The sequence below is a fragment of the Ranitomeya variabilis genome, chromosome 2 (genome assembly GCF_051348905.1).
Source record: "Ranitomeya variabilis isolate aRanVar5 chromosome 2, aRanVar5.hap1, whole genome shotgun sequence".
NCBI lineage: Eukaryota > Metazoa > Chordata > Amphibia > Anura > Dendrobatidae > Ranitomeya > Ranitomeya variabilis.
Window position 1 is genome coordinate 360,722,037 of NC_135233.1, and position 21,452 is coordinate 360,743,488.

General features: G+C 43.7%; 1 protein-coding gene across 1 annotated transcript; it reads right to left on the bottom strand.

Annotated features, from left to right (window-relative positions):
- Window positions 1–583: 583 nt before the first annotated feature.
- LOC143805930 (olfactomedin-4-like) lies at window positions 584–15,961 on the bottom strand. Its single transcript, XM_077285689.1, has 5 exons — window positions 15,725–15,961; window positions 3,222–3,368; window positions 2,914–3,126; window positions 2,680–2,830; window positions 584–1,848 (listed from the first exon to the last, which is right to left on the bottom strand). Exons 1-5 carry the CDS (start codon window positions 15,779–15,781, stop codon window positions 1,010–1,012), a joined length of 1,407 nt encoding a protein of 468 aa, XP_077141804.1. The 5' UTR covers window positions 15,782–15,961; the 3' UTR covers window positions 584–1,009.
- Window positions 15,962–21,452: the final 5,491 nt, after the last annotated feature.

Sequence of the window (21,452 nt, forward strand, 5' to 3'; positions counted from 1 at the left end):
GCCACATATTAAGGGGTTATTCTACAAAAAAAAAAAAAATAGTATCACCTATTCACAGGATATCTTGCGGATTGTTGGAATCTGGCTAAGGCCCCCATCAACCCCAAGATCCAGTCCTGGATGGAGCGGAGATGCTCACGCTCGACCGATATTTATGGTCTATGGGACTGCCAGATTTAGTTGAGCGTTCTACTCAGCAGTCCCATAATAAAAAAAAAAAAGTGACTGGAGCTGAGGTTGAGCCTCCACTCTATTCAGTATGATGCTGAAGAGCCCCAATCTCGGGATCACAACGGCCAAACCCCCCTGTGGTCAACACATAATCCTCCATCCCGTGGAGAGGGGACAAGTTGCTTATTGGGAACAAACCTTCAAAATGGAGACATCACTGCTTTTTTAATGGAAAGTATGGATGTCACCAGCAGACTCTTCTAGAAATGTTATATGTTCACCTCCCCATCATAGATGTTGGGCTGTGAGTATACAGTTAAAATGAGCCCTAACCATTACTTTTCCTGGAAGTAGAAAATACATAATTGCACATATTTTCCAAATTAAATATAAAACCATTAAAATAAACCAGCAGTAGTAAAAACAAAATGTTTATTATAGGAGTAAAGTGTAGAAAAAAAATATTACAATATTGTATTAACCCTTTAAATTATGTGATGATGCTGCATATGAGCTCTATACAAAACAGTATGCAGTAGGTTCATTATCTCCCCCTAGTGGTGGCTGCAGGTAACCAGAATGTCATTTTAGCTACTTATACACCGAGTATTTGGAGTTTTGTATCAGAAAAAAAAACAAAAAAAAAAAACCACACACAAACCTTTGACCCCTATCAATATACTAAAAAAACAACAAAAACTATTGGGTAGTACAGCATATGTCATAAAAACTATGTACATTTCAAGGAGAAAGGAATCTTCTGTAAATGAGCACAGTGACTTGTCGCTTCTGTCATCCGAAAGTCCACATACATGAATCTACGTTTATTTATTTTCATTTAGACAGGCTTAGGTAGTGCCTTAAAGTCCAGATTGTAAGTAACCAGGTAGCCATCATTGTACATGTAGAGCTTGTGGTCATTGGGGTTGTAGGAGAGACTCTGCACGTTCTCCATCATTTTGTCAAGGATGATGCTTATCTGACCTTCCCGACTTGTCTTGGTGTCATACATGTAAAAGATTTCTTCTTTTCTGGTGCTAAGGGTTCTGGTGGCATATAGGACCCCACACACCATGAAGGCGTTGGTAGCACCCAGCTTGTACTGGGATGTTATCCAGGTCTTCTCCACAGTGAGGTTAAGAGGATTTAGTTTGCTAATGACAATGTTTCCAGCATTTTGCTCAGTAGAGTAAATGACCCAGAGGCCATCCTCATCGCTGGCCAAGTCAATGTCTTGCCAGACAGAGGAGGCGTAGGAGAATCGGTTGTTGAAGGTGGCATCTGGGAGGGTCCTTCGCTCGTTCACTGTGGTATTTATATTGTACTTACAGATGTCCCTGGTGTTATAGCAATTGTAATACAGTGAGTTATTGAACATGATGACTCCACCACCTTGGCCACAGTTGGAGTAGTCATAATTGTTATAGGATGGATTCTTGGTGAACACCTTCTCGGTGGCCCCTTTGTAGAGCAAGAGATCATCGTAGGTAGGATACGAACGATAAAGGTTCATCATGCGGGCGTCTGTCGTGAGAGGGGCCACGAAATGCAAATCTTGATTTGCACCTGAGAAAGCGTCTTTCCCCCATCCTCCAAATCTATAGGAAAAACCTAGCCAGTTCAACTGAACCACGAATGGTTTGCTGATGTTGACAATTCCTCCGTGACTGCAGGAACCTAAGGACAAAAAAGATGGAGCTAAACATTTAAAAGTTTAGACAATGTAGATCTCATTTTAGATTTCTTCGTATCATTTCCTCTATATACAGTGTATGGCTCCAGATTTTAGTGGGGCCGTCAGTGACAAACCTAGCTGGAGTAGAGCACATTTACCTAGATTTGTAATAGACCCATGAGCCTACCATGGTCTGACCGTGCACCTCTTCTGTTGCATTACTTTTTTAGTTTTGATAGCCCACAAAATAATAAAGTCAAGCAGGAACAAAAAAAAATTATATATATATTTGGATGTTTTATTAATCTATAAAACGTTGTAATTGTACTTGAATTAGTGAAGATTCCAATATCTTGTGCCTTAGAAATTTGCCCAGGAAAATGTTCTGTTGGCACATGATCAGTGTGTGAATAAGGATGGTTTACTGTCTCTTTCAATAAATATCTCTATGTATTAATTGTTTTTGATAGAAGGGGCTGGCTTAGCTACTAAAATCCAAGTCAAAAGTTGAGCTTCTGGAAATGTGTTCCTTTATTAATTCATGTATTTTAATATTTATAGAGGCACGGCTCAGTTTTTAAGCATCGTAGTTGTGCACCGTATGGGTCCTGGATCCAAAATACCACAAAGGACAACATCTGCATGGAATTTGAATGTTTGTGTGGGTTTCCTCCGGGTTCTCCGGTTTCCTCCCACAGACCAAAGCCAGTGATAGGCTTTACATTGTGAGCCCCAATGGGGACAGTGATGATAATGTTTGTACAGCGCTGTTGAATTGATGGCACTATATATTCTAGAGATATTAGTTTTCATATTAAACACAACTGACTTACCATAATTGACTGATGGAGGTTCTTGATTATTTTGGTTCTTCTCACAATCTTCAAGTTTCTTACGCAGTGAAGCAATCTCCCGTCTCACAGCTAGGACATTGTTCTTGTCGTATGATTCCAGTTGGCTCACCATGACGGAAATATTATGGACCTTAAATTTGACATAGGAGCATATTTTTAGATTTATTTTGTATGTATGGCTTTCCATATCTGTCCATTATATGATTTCCTTACCTCTGCATAGAGAGCTTCTACCAGAATATTGGATCCATCAAAGGATTCTCGAAGTTTAATCACCAGTGACTCCATTTCTCTGATCTCCAACTTTAGCATCTCAAAGTCTAGTTCTGTATAGGATATGCCTCCCATCTCCATGACTTCCACCCGCTTGGTCAGGTTATGTAGCTTCTGCACGTATGCAGTCAACGTAGCTTGGTAACTTTCGATCTAATATAATAAGAATATTCCATAAATACATCCTAAATCTCATTCGAGAAGCCATCGGTGGCTTCTGGCATTATCGGAATTTCATCTAGTTTTACCTTTGTGATCTCTTCTTTGACGCTGACGCTCAGATCCTTGTTGGAAATTTCCAAGATCTCCAAACGATCTGCAGGGAACGTGGTATCTGGGAGGGTGACAGAGCAATGGCAGACGCCCAAGTCATCCATAGCCCCAGTGGTGTTTACCTGGGAAAGGGAACAAAGTTGTTGAAGTTTATTCAGCGAAATGATCATAGTCTATTAGTAAGGACAGATATGGATATCAGATATGAGAGCTGCTGTAAACCATCCAGCATGTCCATTAGTCACAGCATTGACCCCTCAAAACCAATATATTGTACCCACAGGAGTAATGACAGCATTGTCCACCAAACTTCATTAGTAAACATGTCAGTATTCCCTCAAATCCCTAAGTAGTCACAGCAGTGACACCTCCTTTCCCCAACAGTCAAAGCAGTGTGGGTCTACTACTCCATTACTGCCTGGTAGTGATGAGTGAACAAGCTCAGATAAAGTGTTATCAGAGCATGCTCAGGTGCTAACCGAGTGTCTTCAGCCTGCTCGAAAATATGTTCAAGTCTAAGGGTACTGTCACACAGTGGCACTTTGGTCGCTACGACGGCACAATCCGTGACGTTCCAGCGATATCCATACGATATCGCAGTGTCTGACACGCTACTGCGATCAGGGACCCCGCTGAGAATCGTACATCGTAGCAGATAGTTTGAAACTTTCTTTCGTCGTCAAGTGTCCCGCTGTGGCGGCATGATTGCATCGTGTGACAAAGGTTGTATACGATGTGTGCACAGTAACCAATGGCTTCTACATCGCAAATACGTCATGAAATTATCGCTCCAGTGCCGTGTATTGCAACGTGTGACCGCAGTATACGACGCTGGAGCGATAATCAAGCGACGCTGCAATGTCACAGATCGTGCCGTCGTAGCGACCAAAGTGCCACTGTGTGACAGTACCCTAACAAACAAGGCAATCCCTCCATGTGTTGTGGCTGTTGAACACCCGCGAGACATGCAGCTGTGGGGACTCAAACATATTATTCGAGCCATGACATCTCTGGTAGGATCCCAAGGCTACGTTCCCATGAGAAGCTTTTAGTGTTGCAGATTTTCTGCACCTATTAAGAAAATTGGCTTATTTGCAGATTTTTTTTCCTCTCTTGTTGGTATGTCATGTTTTAAATAAAGCTGCTTTGGTTTTGATACTTCCTGGTGATACAGAAGGCTGACACAATGAGCAGCTTCAGAGAATAGAAGGAATCAATTGCTTCTTGAGTGAGATTGTAGGGGTCTGATGACAACCTGTCATAGAGTGGTTGCATCATTTGTGAAGCAGACCTTATCCAAGGCCTACAGTAGGTCACCAAACCTAGGAAAATGCATAGATGCTGGTGTGACCTGGGTAAAGGGAGATACCTTCAGCAATACAATGTCCTAAAAATGTCACCTTTTGTTTGCAATACTGTAATTTGCACGTGAGACCTTGCAACCCTTCTCTGCCAAAAAACACAGCAAGGAAACTGTAGCTTCCTTGCAGGACGTCTGGTCCGGGCAGCAGAGCAAGAGGTCATCCACGTACTGCAATAGTACAGTCTGTGGATGAGGTGGTTGCCACTGCTCAAGAATCCCTGCCATCGCTGTTGAATAGATGGTTGGGGAGTTCTTTCCTCCTTGTGGGAGGACCGTCCAACAGTATTGTTTACCTTCGTGAGTAAAAGAGAAAAGATACTGACAGTCAGAGTGCCTTCTTTTTATATTTGGAACTGTTAGTTATGGATTTTTATATGGCTGTTACTTTCTTAGAATAAGCATGTGCTTTGCTGTGGCCTATGGCATTGTGCTCCCCCATTTTATGACTCAGCACTATATATATATATATATATATATATATATATATATATATATATATATATATATATATATATATATATATATATGTCTGGAAGAAAAGAGTGTGTGGAAAAGAAAAAAAAAATGTCCTAGTATGTGTAGATCTCTTCTCTGGTTGGCTGGAAGCCTATCTGGTAAAATGTGCAAATGCTAAAGCGACTGCAGACAAACTGATGAGAGAACTGATCTGCAAGTATGGTGTCCCAGAAACCATAGAAAGCAATAGAGGTACACACTTCACGGGATAAATAATGAGGGAAGTCATGCAGGCCCTGGGAGTACAGCAAGCATATCATGCACCATATAGACCAGGGGTCCCCAACTCCAGTCCTCAAGGCCCACCAACAGGTCATGTTTTCAGGATTTCCTTAGTCTTGCCCAGGTGATAATTGCATCACCTGTGCAATACAAAGGAAATCCTGAAAACATGATCTGTTGGTGGGCCTTGAGGACTGGAGTTGGGGAACACTGATATAGACAACAATGTAGTGGGAAAGTGGAGAGACTAAATGGGACACTTAAACTGAAAATTCAAAGGCCATGGCAGACACAGGAAAGAGCGGGGTAGAGTGCTTGTCTCTTGCACTCTTTCTAGTCAGACACACTCCAAATAGAAAGACAGGCTTGTCCCCTTTTGAAGTCCTGTTTAGTAGTTTGCCAAAGACTGGTCTGTACTTCCCACAGGTGCTACAAATGCAACACAGTGCTATGACAGCCCATGTCCAGGCCTTGCAGAAAAGACTTAATGTGGTGCATAAACATGTGTTTTCATCCATTCCAGATCTTAATGCCAGTGCAGACGTACATCAGCTGAATCCAGGTGATTGGGTGGTCATACACAGACATGTGAGAAGGAGCCTAGACCCACGGTTTGACAGCCCTGTTTAAAGTCCAGCTGACCACATTCACCTCAGACTGTTGTTCTTATCACCTTGCTGGCAGTGGTAGGATGTCTGCAGCTTAGGCCGGTTTCACACGTCAGTGGCTCCGGTACGTGAGGTGACAGTTCCCTCACGTACCGGAGCCACTGACACACGTAGACCCATAAAAATCAATGCATCTGTGCAGATGTCATTGATTTTTTGTGGACCGTGTCTCCGTGTGCCAAACACAGACATGTCGGTGTTCGTGGGAGCGCACGTATTACACGGACCCATTAAAGTCAATGGGTCTGTGTAAAACACGGACCACACACGGACCTTCTCCGTTTGCAGTCTGTGTGGCGTGCAGGAGACAGCGCTACAGTAAGCGCTGTCCCCCCCACTGGTGCTGAATCCGCGATTCATATGTTCCCTGCAGCAGCGTTTGCTGCAGAGAAAATATGAATAATAGTGTTTAAAATAAAGATCTATGTGTCCGAACCTGTGCGCCCCCCCGCTGTTCTGAAAATACTCACCCGCTCCCTCGCAGCGTCCTTTCCTGTCCGCCCCTTCTACTGTATGCGGTCACGTGGGGCCGACGATTAGAGTCATGAATATGTGGCTCCACCTCCCATAGGGGTGGAGCCACCTATTCATGACTGTAAATGAGCGGCCCCACGTGACCGCATACAGTGGAAGCCGCGGCCAGACCAGGAAGCATCGACAGCCAACGAGGGACCGGGTGAGTATTTTCTGAACAGCGGGGGGGGCGCACAGGGGGTGGGAGGGCGGCGGACACATAGATCTTTATTTTAAACACTATTATTCATATCTTCTATGCAGCAAACGCTGCTGCACAGAATATATGAATCGCGGCTTCAGCACGATGCAGAGTGGGTACCACACGCTCCGTGTGGTACCCACTCGGCACACGGGCCGCACACGTGTGCCGCACGTATGGCCTACGTGAGCTCACGGGCACACGGACAACTCCGGTACCGATTTGTCTGGTACCGGAATTATCTGGACGTGTGGGACAGCCCTTACAGAGACACTGGATAAACTTTTAAGTGTTGACAAGGACAACAAACTTATTCAGCATCTTGCTTTTCTTACAAACGACGCGGAAGGACAAAAACTACTGGACTGTTGGATCTGTATACACAGCCCAGTATTTGTAAGGACTATGCTGTACTTAGCCTTTACCCCTGGAGCCAAGGAAGGTATTAACACCACACAGCATACCCAATGAGACTTGGACTCAGATTTTCTAGGTTCCTTAAGGCTCTTAATGAGACTAATACAATATAGAGACTCCTTTTTAAATCCAGCCGATTAGCTTAGTGGCCTAGAGGGATGGATTATTTTTGACTTGACAGACTTGTATGCAAATTTTGTTGCTTTGCTTATTGTTTTATGTAGCCGTAAAAGTGCTAATATATGTATTACCTAAGGCTGAACCTTCTGTAGTGTATCATAGGCCCCGTATGGCCACTGCTGACGGGGAAGGTGAGTGTCCACACTGAGGGTGGATGGGCGAAGCAGGTAGAAAGCCCCCTTGTGGGTACTAGACCCATGAGACAGTAGCTCCTTTGTGGACATCAGCTGACCCCGTAGCAAAGGTTATACCATTTACAAAAGGGGGAAATTGATATAGAAGGGTTAATAGGTTGCCTTTAAGTGCCTCTTGCCTTTAATTGCTAGAATTACTAGAATCTGTTAACGCAGTAGTCTGATGGTCTCCCCTTCAAGGAGACTACACTTCTTATCATGTATGTTCTCAATAGTCAGTCACAACATGTTTTTGGTATAGTAATCATACTACCCCGACCCTAAACCCCAAAGGGGAGTGGGCCGCACTCCATCAAACTAGTATATCATAACAATCCTTTTGCAGGATCAAGAAGTGCCATGAAACACAATTTAAGTACAATATGACAATTTCTTTATTTAAATACACAACACAATAACATACATAATAAAATTGGTGCCTCAACCAAAACACCGGAGGCTGGTGGGCAAAGTGGATTATAGTATGACTTTTTTGACAGAAATTGTATAAATTATGGGGACATGCACATTAAGAATCTGCCACATAATATATAGCAATCTTGTAGGAAAGAAAAAATATACAGACTGGGGAATTACCATGAATTTGAAAAAGGTGCTAAGGTTATAATTAACCCAGATCAGCCAGACACCCCTCAGTCTAATGTCAAAGTTTTTTTTGTATAACTTTCCACCTCTGAACAAAATGTAAAGAGCATAAAGTCAGATCCTCCTCATATTACTTGGTATGCAGTCCCACACACAATTCCACTGCCACGTGATTGACCGAGCCTCCGGACCCCTACGCACGTTTCGCTGTCGCTTCTTCCTGGGGGTGTGTCTATGAGCAGGCGTGATGTCATTTTATATAGTCCTACATCCAATCAAAATTGACTGGGAGGAGTTTTGTCACCAGGGAACCAATGCATGAATGCGGAACAAAGCTATGAATGGAGTTTGGAGTATTAAGGTCGGTATACAATCAACATAATAAAACGATCACCTTATATGCGTATAAAGTATGATTAAGCAAGAATAAATATCCAAAAGAATCCGGAAATAGAGACATGCAATGGCCTTATCGTATAAGTGCATGAAAACCAAAGCAGGGCTGCGCCATAGCCAATCACAACAAAGTGGGCGGAGCATAAGCACACACCCACATAATGCAACCAATAGCTTCAAAGATGGAGCGAGGGGCGGCCGACCGAGTAACCTATCACAGCCGCACCATCTACAACTGAATGTTTATCAATACGCAGCCACACAGTAAATATAGGAAAAACCGGCGATGTCAACCAGCTTAACCCCATCCCGACCTTTGACGCCACGTAGGCGTCATGAAAACCCGTGCCAATCCGACCCATGACGCCTATGTGGCGTCATGGAATGTTCATGTCGCTGCAGAGCGGGTGAAAGGGTTAACTCCAATTTCACCCGTTCTGCAGGGACAGGGGGAGTGGTACTTCAGCCCAGGGGGGGTGGCTTCACCCCCCCGTGGCTACGATCGCTCTGATTGGCTGTTGAAAGTGAAACTGCCAATCAGAGCGATTTGTAATATTTCACCTAAAAAAAAACTGGTGAAATATTACAATCCAGCCATGGCCGATGCTGCAATACCATCGGCCATGGCTGGAAAACCTGAAGTGACCCCACCCCCACCCCACCGATCGCCCCCCCAAGCCACCGATCTGTCCCGTAGTCCCCTCCGTCCTGTGCTCCGCTCCCCCGTCCTCCTGTCCGCTCCCTCCCCGTGCTCTGACGCCCCCCCCGTGCCCCGATCTCCCCCCCCCCTTATACTTACCGAGGCTCCCGGTGCCCGTCCGCCTCCTCCATGGGCGCCGCCATCTTCCAAAATGGCGGGCGCATGCTCAGTGCGCCCGCCGAATCTGCCGGCCGGCAGATTCACTACAAAGTACATTTTGATCGCTGTGGTAGGTTCTATCACAGCGATCAAAATAAAAAAAAAAAAATAGTAAATGACCCCCCCCCCCCTTTATCACCCCCCATAGGTAGGGACAATAATAAAATAAAGAAAATATTTTATTTTTTTTTCCACTAGGGTTAGGGTTAGAACTAGGGTTAGAACTAGGGGTAGGGTTAGGGTTAGGGTTATGGCATGTGCACACAGTGCGGATTTGGCTGCGGATCCACAGCGGATTGGCCGCGGATCCGCAGCGGATTGGCCGCGGATTCGTACCAGTTTTCCATCAGGTTTACAGTACCATGTACACCTATGGAAAACCAAATCCGCTGTGCCCATGGTGCGGAAAATTCCGTGCAGAAACGCTGCATTGTATTTTCCGCAGCATGTCAATTCTTTGTGCGGATTCCACAGCGTTTTACACCTGTTCCTCAATAGGAATCCGCAGGTGAAATCCGCACAAAAAAAACACTGGAAATCTGCTGTAAATCCGCAGGTAAAACGCAGTGCCTTTTACCTGCAGATTTTTCAAAAATCGTGCGGAAAAATCTCACACGAATCCGCAACGTGGGCACATAGCCTTAGGGTTGGAATTAGAGTTAGGGTTGGAATTAGGGCTAGGGTTGGAAATAGGGTTAAGATTAGGCTTGTGGTTAGGGTTACGGATAGGGTTAGGGGTGCGTTGGGGTTACAGTTGTGGTTAGGGTTGGGATTAGGGTTAGGGTTGGGATTAGGGTTAGGATTAGGGTTGGAATTAGGGTTACAGGTGTGTTGCGGTTAGGGTTGTGGTTAGGGGTGTGTTGGGGTTAGGGTTGTGATTAGGGTTATGGCTACAGTTGGGATTAGGATTAGGTGCGTGTTGGGGTTAGTGTTGAAGTTAGAATTGAGGGGTTTCCACTGTTTAGGCACATCAGGGGTCTCCAAACGCAACATGGCGCCACCATTGTTTCCAGCCAATCTTGCGTTCAAAAAGTCAAATGGTGCTCCCTCCCTTCCAAGCCCCGACGTGCGCCCAAACAGTGGTTTACCCCCACATTTGGGGTACCAGCGTACTCAGGACAAACTGGGCAACAACTGTTGGGGTCCAATTTCTCCTGTTACCCTTGCAAAAATAAAATTACTTGCTAAAACATAATTGTTGAGGAAAGAAAAATGATTTTTTATTTTCACGGCTCTGCGTTATAAACTTCTGTGAAGCACTTGGGGGTTCAAAGTGCTCACCACACATCTAGGTTAGTTCCTTGGGAGGTCTAGTTTCCAAAATGGGGTCACTTGTGCGAAAGCTCTAATGTTTAGGCACACAGGGGCTCTCCAAATGCGACATGGTGTCCGCTAATGATTGGAGCTAATTTTCCATTCAAAAAGCCAAATGGCGTGCCTTCCCTTCCGAGCCCTGCGTCCAAACAGTGGTTTACCCCCACATATGGGGTATCATCGTACTAAGAACAAACTGGACAACAACATTTGGGGTCCAATTTCTCCTATTACCCTTGGGAAAATAAAAAATTCTGGGCTAAAAATCATTTTTGAGGAAAGAAATTATTTTTTATTTTCACGGCTCTGCGTTATAAACTTCTGTGAAGCACCTGGGGGTTATAAGTGCTCACTATGCATCTAGATAAGTTCCTTGGGGGGTCTAGTTTCCAAAATGGGGTCACTTGTGGAGGAGCTCCAATGTTTAGGCACACAGGGGCATTTCAAAAGCGACATGGTGTCCGCTAACGATGGAGATAATTTTTTCATTCAAAAAGTCAAATGGCGCTCCTTCCCTTCCGAGCCTTACCATGCGCCCAAACAGTGGTTTACCCCCACATGTGAGGTATCGGTGTACTCAGGAGAAATTGCCCAACAAAATTTAGGATCCATTTTATCCTGTTGCCCATGTGAAAATGAAAAAATTGAGGCTAAAATAATTTTTTGGGGAAAAAAAAAGTACTTTTTCATTTTTACGGATCAATTTGTGAAGCACCTGGGGGTTTAAAGTGCTCACTATGCTTCTAGATAAGTTCCTTGGGGGGTCTAGTTTCCAAAATGGGGTCACTTGTGGGGGAGCTCCAATGTTTAGGCACACGGGGTCTCTCCAAACGCGACATGGTGTCCGCTAAAGATTGGAGCCAATTTTTCATTCAAAGAGTCAAATGGCGCTCCTTCCCTTCCGAGCCCTGCCGTGCGCCCAAACAGTGGTTTACCCCCACATATGAGGTATCAGCGTACTCAGGACAAATTGGACAACATCGTTCGTGGTCCAGTTTCTCCTTTTACCCTTGGGAAAATAAAAAAATTGTTGCTAAAAGATCATTTTTGTGACTAAAAAGTTAAATGTTCATTTTTTACTTCCATGTTGCTTCTGCTGCTGTGAAACACCTGAAGGGTTAATAAACTTCTTGAATGTGGTTTTGAGCACCTTGAGGGGTGCAGTTTTTAGAATGGTGTCACTTTTGGGTATTTTCAGCCATATAGAACCCTCAAAATGACTTCAAATGTGAGGTGCTCCCTAAAAAAAATGGTTTTGTAAATTTTGTTGTAAAAATGAGAAATCACTGGTCAAATTTTAACCCTTATAACTTCCTAGCAAAAAAAAAATTTGTTTCCAAAATTGTGCTGATGTAAAGTAGACATGTGGGAAACGTTATTTATTAACTATTTTGTGTCACATAACTCTCTGGTTTAACAGAATAAAAATTCAAAATGTGAAAATTGCGAAATTTTCGCAAAATTTCCGTTTTTTTCACAAATAAATTTAGAAATTATCGACCTAAATTTACCACTAACATGAAGCCCAATATGTCACGAAAAAAACAATCTCAGAATCGCTAGGATCCGTTGAAGCGTTCCTGAGTTATTACCTCATAAAGGGACACTGGTCAGAATTGCAAAAAACGGCAAGGTCATTAAGGCCAAAATAGGCTGGGTCATGAAGGAGTTAATGCACGCCGCTCTAATAATCACTGCATGCTCAAGGCCGTTGTGCAATAAAGCCGTAGCGCAGCCGATCAAGACATAATGTGCAAAAATGAACAAAATGTATCCACATTGCGCAGCCAGATTTTGTACCATATCAGCACTAATCCAGGTAACACGACTGTCTTGTACGTAAATGAGCCTCAGATGGACTTGTATGGGAACGGACAATTCTAAAAGAAATCTTAGGGGCCCCAGATGGATGCATTTCTTTCCAAAAGGAGTTATATCCATATTGCAGCCCAGCCAATCAAAGTCAAATGGGCGGAGTGACACCCCCATGTGACCAACATGAAAACATACACCTTCCTGTGAATGATACGAAGTAAACTGGCGTCTCAGCAACCTATGAAAATGCTTGTGACAGGGACCACAGCCGTAATCCCCTCTCAAAAGCAATATTAAAAACCAAAAACACCCCAGGGAATTGAAATAGGGAAATTGCACTAAAGTTATACCAAAACCATATGTATAAATCACATAACACCAGCCTCCGGTGTTTTGGTTGAGGCAACAATTTTATTATGTATGTTATTGTGTTCTGTATTTAAATAAAGAAATTGTCATATTGTACTTAAATTGTGTTTCATGGCACTTCTTGATCCTGCAAAAGGATTGTTATGATATACATGTTTTTGGTATGTTGTGAGGAATAAAGGTCAGTATGACCCTGGGTGATGGTGGGGGCTACATGAATTACATTGTGTGTTACATTTGTTGTAAATGGTATAAAATACTGCATCTTGCTGCATTACATCAGATAAAAGTGACTTGCTCACAGGATATGTGTGAGGTGTCTTTTTGTCTCCAAGCGCGCTTGTAAAATGACGGGTGTAACTACCTGATTTGGCTCTCACTGGTGATCTGGCATACTGACATTGGGTCAGATTGAAAACAGCTACGACACTGGTATTTGGTAAAACTTTAGTGAGACAGTCAGGCAGGAGACACACTAGTGCTGTGAGAGCCGAATGTCAGTGCTCTGCTCTCCGATCCTCTCTCATGAGAGGGAACACACCACAGGTGTGGAGGAGACAGAGAATGTAATTTCTCCATCTCCTCTGCTGCCGGAGGGAATCACAGTGCACTTGGGTGATATTATATGGGGGCGTACAACCTGAATTTTGCATGCAATCGCAGCGTGCTTCGTTTTTCTTCTGTAAAATTGCAATTGAGCAGGAAAAAAAAAAAGCCATTGCGAACACAAGAGTAGGATTGTATTGGTAAGGATGCAATCTGATTTTTACTCGGATTGCATTCGTTCTATTTCACTAGAAGTGGGAGCGAGCCCTCGTGCTTATTTTCACATGCATTTTTTTGCTAGAAAATTTTCCACATGTAATAGAAGTCTATGAGAATAAAAAAAAAAACCACCATCTCCCATGTACTTTGTTGGAATATATATATATATATATATATATATATATATATATATATATATATATATATATATATATATATATATATATATATATATATATATATATATTTATTTTTTAGTGCATCAAAGACAATTGTAATTTACACATGACTGTATCAAAATTCAAGCCAAATACTGGGAGATATAAAAAAAAAAGAAAACAAAGCAGCTTTATTTAGAACATGACACCCCCCAAAAAAAAATTAGAAAAAATATGCAAGTAACCCAGTTTACTTAATAGATGCAGACGCAGCGTCGAAAACGTATTGTTGGCACACAGCTTAAGGCCACGTTCACACATTCATTATTTTACCTTATCATTTGTAAGCCAAAACCAGGAGTGGAACAATCAGAGGAGAAGTATAATAGAAACATATGCACCACTTATGCATTTATCACCCACTCCTGGTTTTGGCTTACAAATTCTGGTGTAAAATACTGAACGTGGCCTCAATATCATGCCTCTCCGGGGCTAAAAACTTACAAACTACAAAGGGGCAGGTAGGACCAAGCACTGATTAACAGCCTCAGGGCCTTAGGGATCACTCACACAACTGATTTTGTTGTGCATACCATACTTGGGTTTTGCCCAGATAGTACTAGTACAGATAATGAATGCTTGGGTTTTGCCCAGATAGTACTAGTACAGATAATGAATGGGGCTGTTCACATGTCTGTGATTTTTCATGGACTGAACAGTGAGCACAAAATCAGATATTAATTTAAGTGTCAGATGGTCCATAAAATATAAAAAAAAAAAAAAAAAAAGGGACCAGCACCTTTAAACAGAATAATGCAAGTGTGAACAGGAGAATATAAAATATACTTATAAATTGAAAATTCTTAGCTCACATATTGCCCAATTTATGAAAGCCCACTAGCTACGACAAGGTGACCTTTCTTTGATGTGACCCTAAGCCTAATATTTATCAAACCTGCCTCTCCCACAGCATAAGCCTATGAATTTAAAAGGAGAAGTAGGATCAAGCACTAATTAAAGACAACCATAGGTTAATGGGAGGAGGAACTCAGCCAAACATGGAGGCAGTCAAAGAATTAAAACCTGCTTAATATTATATGTATATTAAGCAACTTTAACAAAAGTCATAGATAGATAGGTAACAGATTTTCCATCGATTCTCTCTGACACCTGTCAGTCCCTGTACTCACCAGGCTGGCAGCATAGCTCTCTCACACCTGTCAGTCCCAGTACTCACCAGGCTGGCAGCATAGCGCTCTCACACCTGTCAGTCCCAGTACTCACCAGGCTGGCAGCATAGCGCTCTCACACCTGTCAGTCCCAGTATTCACCAGGCTGGCAGCATAGCTCTCTCACACCTGTCAGTCCCAGTACTCACCAGGCTGGCAGCATAGCGCTCTCACACCTGTCAGTCCCAGTACTCACCAGGCTGGCAGCATAGCGCTCTCACACCTGTCAGTCCCAGTACTCACCAGGCTGGCAGCATAGCGCTCTCACACCTGTCAGTCCCAGTACTCACCAGGCTGGCAGCATAGCGCTCTCACACCTGTCAGTCCCAGTACTCACCAGGCTGGCAGCATAGCGCTCTCACACCTGTCAGTCCCAGTACTCACCAGGCTGGCAGCATAGCGCTCTCACACCTGTCAGTCCCAGTACTCACCAGGCTGGCAGCATAGCGCTCTCACACCTGTCAGTCCCAGTACTCACCAGGCTGGCAGCATAGCGCTCTCACACCTGTCAGTCCCAGTACTCACCAGGCTGGCAGCATAGCGCTCTCACACCTGTCAGTCCCAGTACTCACCAGGCTGGCAGCATAGCGCTCTCACACCTGTCAGTCCCAGTACTCACCAGGCTGGCAGCATAGCGCTCTCACACCTGTCAGTCTCAGTACTCACCAGGCTGGCAGCATAGCGCTCTCACACCTGTCAGTCCCAGTACTCACCAGGCTGGCAGCATGGCTCCGCAGTGCACACACAGCTAGGATCAGTAATGGCAGCATCTTCCCTGTGGTCTCGTCTCCTGACCTCTGCTTCTTGCACTGCCTGCTGCCGCACTTGTATTTATATGGAAAGCTTTGTTTGTGGAGGAGGAATGACCATCAGGAATTTCCAGATTCCTGGATCCCCCTCCCATGCACTCTCAGCACACACCCCAGCCATTCTGTGTGTACCCATTCTGAGGCTCGCCCTGTGACCCGGGGGTTGTAATGTCCTTTGTAACCTGCAGAAAAAAGTCCAGACATGAATATAGAACAGGACGTACAGAATGGTGGGAGAAGCGTGACCCTCGCCGCCATAGACCGCCCACCCATGCTTCATTAGTGACCGGGGGAAATACTGATTATATTGTTTATGGTTTGTTGTAATATATTTATGTTTTATGAATTTTGATATCTTGAGTGAATCCGGTACATGTATCCTCCTCTTACTTCTTCCCTCCGGTGGCAGTTTGGCGTCCATGCTGGTTTCTGCACATCTCAGCGTCCTCTCCATATGGTCCATCCCATGTTTCTATTTCTCAACCTGATGGACACGTGTCTTTTTTCCAACTGTACAGACTATACTATAGCAAGATTTACGAGACTTTGTGCGATTTTGACGTTTCCGACTGCCCCTAAGATATTTGCAGATTTGCTGCAGAAAATGTCCATAGGAATTCCTCTATGTGTGAAGTTACCCTAAGGCCATGTTCACACACAGCATTTTTTGCTGCATTTTCTCTGCAAATAAATTGCATTTTAAAGTTGCAGCAAATGCTATGAGATTTTCAGAAATCCCATGGACACTCTCTTATTTTTTTTTCCTGATTTGAGAACTGCGGCGTTTTCTAAATCTGCAGCGCGGCAATTCTTTCAATGTTTTCGCAGCCTTTTTTCACCAATAGAAAGCAAAGACAAAGCATAAAAGCTGCCAAAAACCCACAGCTAACAGGTTTTGTTGTATTTTTTGTAAATAAAACAATTTTTATTAAGCCTGTACTGTAGACAAATGACACTTCTAATCCATACCCTAAAAAATGCTATAAAAATTCAACAAAAATGCCGCAAAACATGGTTTTGCATGTAGCCTTGTCACTGACAAGAGAATAGGTTTTGACAAAAAAAAAAAACGCTACATGTGAACATAACTGAAGGGTGTGTGCGGAGAGTTGAGTATTTGCAGCAGAAATTTTGGCAATGAAAATGGAGCGCCAACAAGGGCCTAGGGGTACTCGGTACCGGGTACGGTCATCACTAAAGGGGAGGTCACGGTGGCCTATGGCTTCTTTCAAGGTCCTCTCTCACTCTCTGTCATGAGACAGTGCCTGCATGGTAGGCAACGCGAGCCGTTTTATAGGGGTCTCTATTCATGGTGACTCCAGGCTCTAGATGTTGCTGTACCTCAGGGTGTAGATGTGGGCAAGTTACTTTCAATCTCCTGCCCTCCGGTTCTGCTATGGGACATGCAGTTCCCCACAGCCTCAGGCTCCCGGTGCCTGGTTCCTGTGCTCCAGCGTGGAGGGAGCCCAGTCGCAGCTCTCCTCCAGCTCCTCGCTTCTCCTGTGCTCCTTCCTCCTTCACTGTCTCACACAATCTCCAGACTGAACTAACTAACTCCTCCTCCAAGCCAGAATATATATATCTATGGAAGCTCCCCTGAAACCGGGTCTAGAGCTCCCCCTTCTGGCCTGGAGTCAGAAAGTGTTTAATGTACAGGTTACCTGCCAAAGGGATCCTTCTCCTTTCCAGGCATGGCATCACCCTCCCTGAGAGGAAGGCAATACCACTGTGGTACCCGAACTCCTGAGGTGCCACAAAAACCCTGCACCAAAAATTTTGCAGTTTCTAGAAACAGCAAAATCAACGAGATTTCTGAAATCTTACGCTGCTAATTTTTTTCATTGCAGATTTGAAGCAGTTTTCAAAAAGGCATCAGAAATTTCTGCAGCAAATACTTATAAAAGACCCAGCTTGCAAGTATAAAAAGCCCCCGACCTCCCCATCTCCAGCCCCCAAGACAGCAACTATTACATATAATGGAGTGCATATAATCTCTATTAAACAGTATAATAATAATCAGCCCACCACTGCCCTGTGCCCCCTCACCCACCTCAGCCCTCACAATACCCTCAAACTCTCACACTCACCCCCAGTACCGTGTCCCCCTATCACAATACCACCATCCTCTTTCACATTTACCCCACAGTGCCCTGTCCCACTTGCACACCCAACACCCACAATAACCCCCATCCTCTCACATTTGCCCCACAGTGTCCTGTCCCTCACCCTTTTAGGCCCACAACTTCTGCACCCTTTTCTGCATTTACTTTGTCCTCACCTTTTGCGCTTAGAATAAGCATGCATATACTCCCACCATTCATAAAACAAGTATCAAGAACAGTTTTCCAGGAAATAAAGTAGAGAAAAACCTGGAAATTCCACATTGTCAGAGCCTGAAGGGATCTGTTCTTTTTCACAGTACAGCTTGGTAAGATGCCAGTGTACTGAAAGGGATAAGGCTTTATAGGTCAGTGAAACTCCGGCACGGCATGCACACAAATAATAACCTTCACCTCTGAACTGGTTTCTATGAAAAAAGGACAATTTCCCAACATCGACATCAGTAAACATCCTATTACTTTATATCTATCTTATCTTTCAATGGGGCCTTACTCTCATAATCTTACTTTCATAATATTTATTCGTCTCGACATCCCGAAAATCGCACCCACGGTCCAGCATGTAGACCCAGGATTGGGCATTTTAAATTCATTTTCTTCATTTGCCTTTAAGAAGGGGAAGCAGACAAAAGTCAGACTGGGGTGTGTTTGGCCCACAGGGGGAATTGACCCTAGGGGCCCACCCTACAGCTATATGTAAATATCTGTTAGCCATTATCCCCGTTATAGTGGAGCATCGACTGTAAAACACAGGCACATCAACTGTACGCATGAAATGAATGGATCAGTGGTCAAGTTGAAAATGCCACTCCAGTCTAATCGGGATAAAAGTTCCACATTCTGCCGATTGGGTTCCAGCAGTCAGACCCCCACCGATCTGTACATTATCACTTATCCTGTGGAGAGGTGATTACTTTTTTTCACAAGAGAACCCCTGTAAGTGCATCTTGTTCCAAGTATTTAATCTATAATGGAAATAAAGAATCTTCCCCTAATTATTATCAGAGAGATCAAATGACCCTCATACACAACACAATCCACTATTCCAAGACCATATACAGCAACAAAATTCCATCACACCATGACCAGGCCACATACAGTAGTGACCGAATAATACTACATACAAGGGACAAATACTGCAACACAATGAATAGACCACATAGTGACCGAATAATACCACATATTACCAGAAAATAACCACCCAATAATACCACATACAAGGTGAAATACTGCCACACCATAAGTAGACTATATATTCCACCACATAGTGACTGAATAATACCACATACAAGGGACAAATACCACCACACCGTGACCAGACCACAAATTATCACCACATAGTGACCGAATAATACCACATAGAAGGGACTAGTACCACCACAACATGACCAAACCACAAATTATCACCACATAGCGACTGAATAATAGCACACACAAGGGACTAATACCACCACACTGTGACCAGACCAGAAATTACCATCACATAGTGACCGAATAATACCATATACAGGGGATAAATACCGCCACGCCATGACCAGACCACAAATTACCATCACATAGTGACCGAATACTACAATACTGATCATGAATACAAACCACAATACTAAAAACAATGATATTACCACCAGTGACATTATACACTAGAGCTCTGTATATAGTGTCAGTAATCAGGTAATACAGTGATCACCACTAACATTATACACGGGAGCTCTGTGTATAATATATAGTGTACAGGTTATACAGTGATCACCAGTGACATTATACACAGGAACTCTGTATATAGTGTCAGTGTAGAGGTAATACAGTGATCACCAGTGTCATTATACACAGGAGCTTTGTATATAGTGTATAGTATACAGGTAATAGATTGATCACCAGTGACATTATACAGAGGAGCTCTGTATATAGCGTGTAGTGTACAGGTATACAGCAATCACCAGTGACATTATACGCAGGAGCTCTGTATATAATGTACAGTGTACAGGTAATACAAGGATCACCAGTGACATTATACACAGGAGCTCTGTATACAGTGTAAGTGTACAGGTAATACAGTGATCACCAGTGACATTATATACAACAGCTTTGTAGATAGTGTCAGTGTACAAGTAATACAGTGATCACCCGCGACATTATACACAGGAACTCTATACACATTATAGAGTGTATAGTGTGTGTGTATATGTAATACACTGACTCACCAGTGATGTCGTAGTGAGTAGATGAGTAGTTGAAGTCCTTCATCTTTGCTTTTCTTCTTCATCCAGCACAGACCGCCATCACTTCTTCCAGCCAGGACTCATCTCTGCAAAAAATAGCACACAGTCATCAATACCTGATCGCTTCCAGAGCATATTCCTCACCTTTTCCCCCACTTCTAGACTACACCAGACGAAGAAAAAAGCAACGTAGTGCCACCTTGCATAGTAACAGGACCCCCCTTTTTTCCCTCCATGGAAAACAGTTTCCTAAAAAGTAAAGTATATTACAGTAGTAATAATGTCCCTAATTGGACCCTAAAGAAATTATGCTCCCTGCTTGTCACCATAAACTAATATAGCATGTTCCTCATTCTGGCCCTTAAAGAGTAATTAAATCACCCAATCTGGCCCCTTTTATTTAATATTCTCACCCAGCCTAGTTCCCTTTACTTTATAATATGTCCCAACCTGGCCCCCTATGTCCCTTGTCCAGTCTGACCCCCAGATATCTATACTCGCCCCCATATGTCACTTGTCCTGCCCCCCATGTATCTATCCTGGACCCCCATATATCCATCTTGGTCCCTTGTCCTGCCCCCCATATATCCATCCTAGCCCCCATACATATGCATCCTAGCTCCCCATATATCCATCCTGGTCCCCTGCCCTGGCATGCACAGAGAGAAAAAAAAAAGATTCCTCTTACCTGCCTGTGCTCCCGATGCCGGGCGGCATCCTCCTCTATAGATCCTGCGCACTCATAATAGAATATCCGCTGGCCTCTGAATATGTGTGCCCATCGCATGCTACACGTGACACTGATGCCATACGCCATTGACGACAGGCACACACTCGTCAGTATTCATCGGGACATGAGTGCGCCCCTGCACATACTCTGCTTGCACTTTTAAAGGGCCCGTGCCCCTAAAAGCCACAGACATTTTTTTCCATCTTCTTACCACTGCAATCTATCTGGTCCATTGCAAGGGCCCACCGGAGATTTCCCCGATACCCCGTTAGGCCAGTCCGACCCTGAGCAGAAAGACCTCCATACAATGTGAATGCGGATAACCCCAATTAAAGTTTATAACAGATCTTCCCATCTACCATTTACCATTTGTACTGACCTAATCTTATGAGGGGCCTTTACGATCTAGGACCCCCATTTTATCATTTGCTGTTTTCTTTTAAAGGCACTTTTCTTTTTCATCTTGTGGTATCTATTGCCTTTTTTTGCACCAAATTAGTCCAATTGGAGGATGTACTTCATGAATTTTGGAGAACAATGAAAATGTTTCTATTTTGTCATTC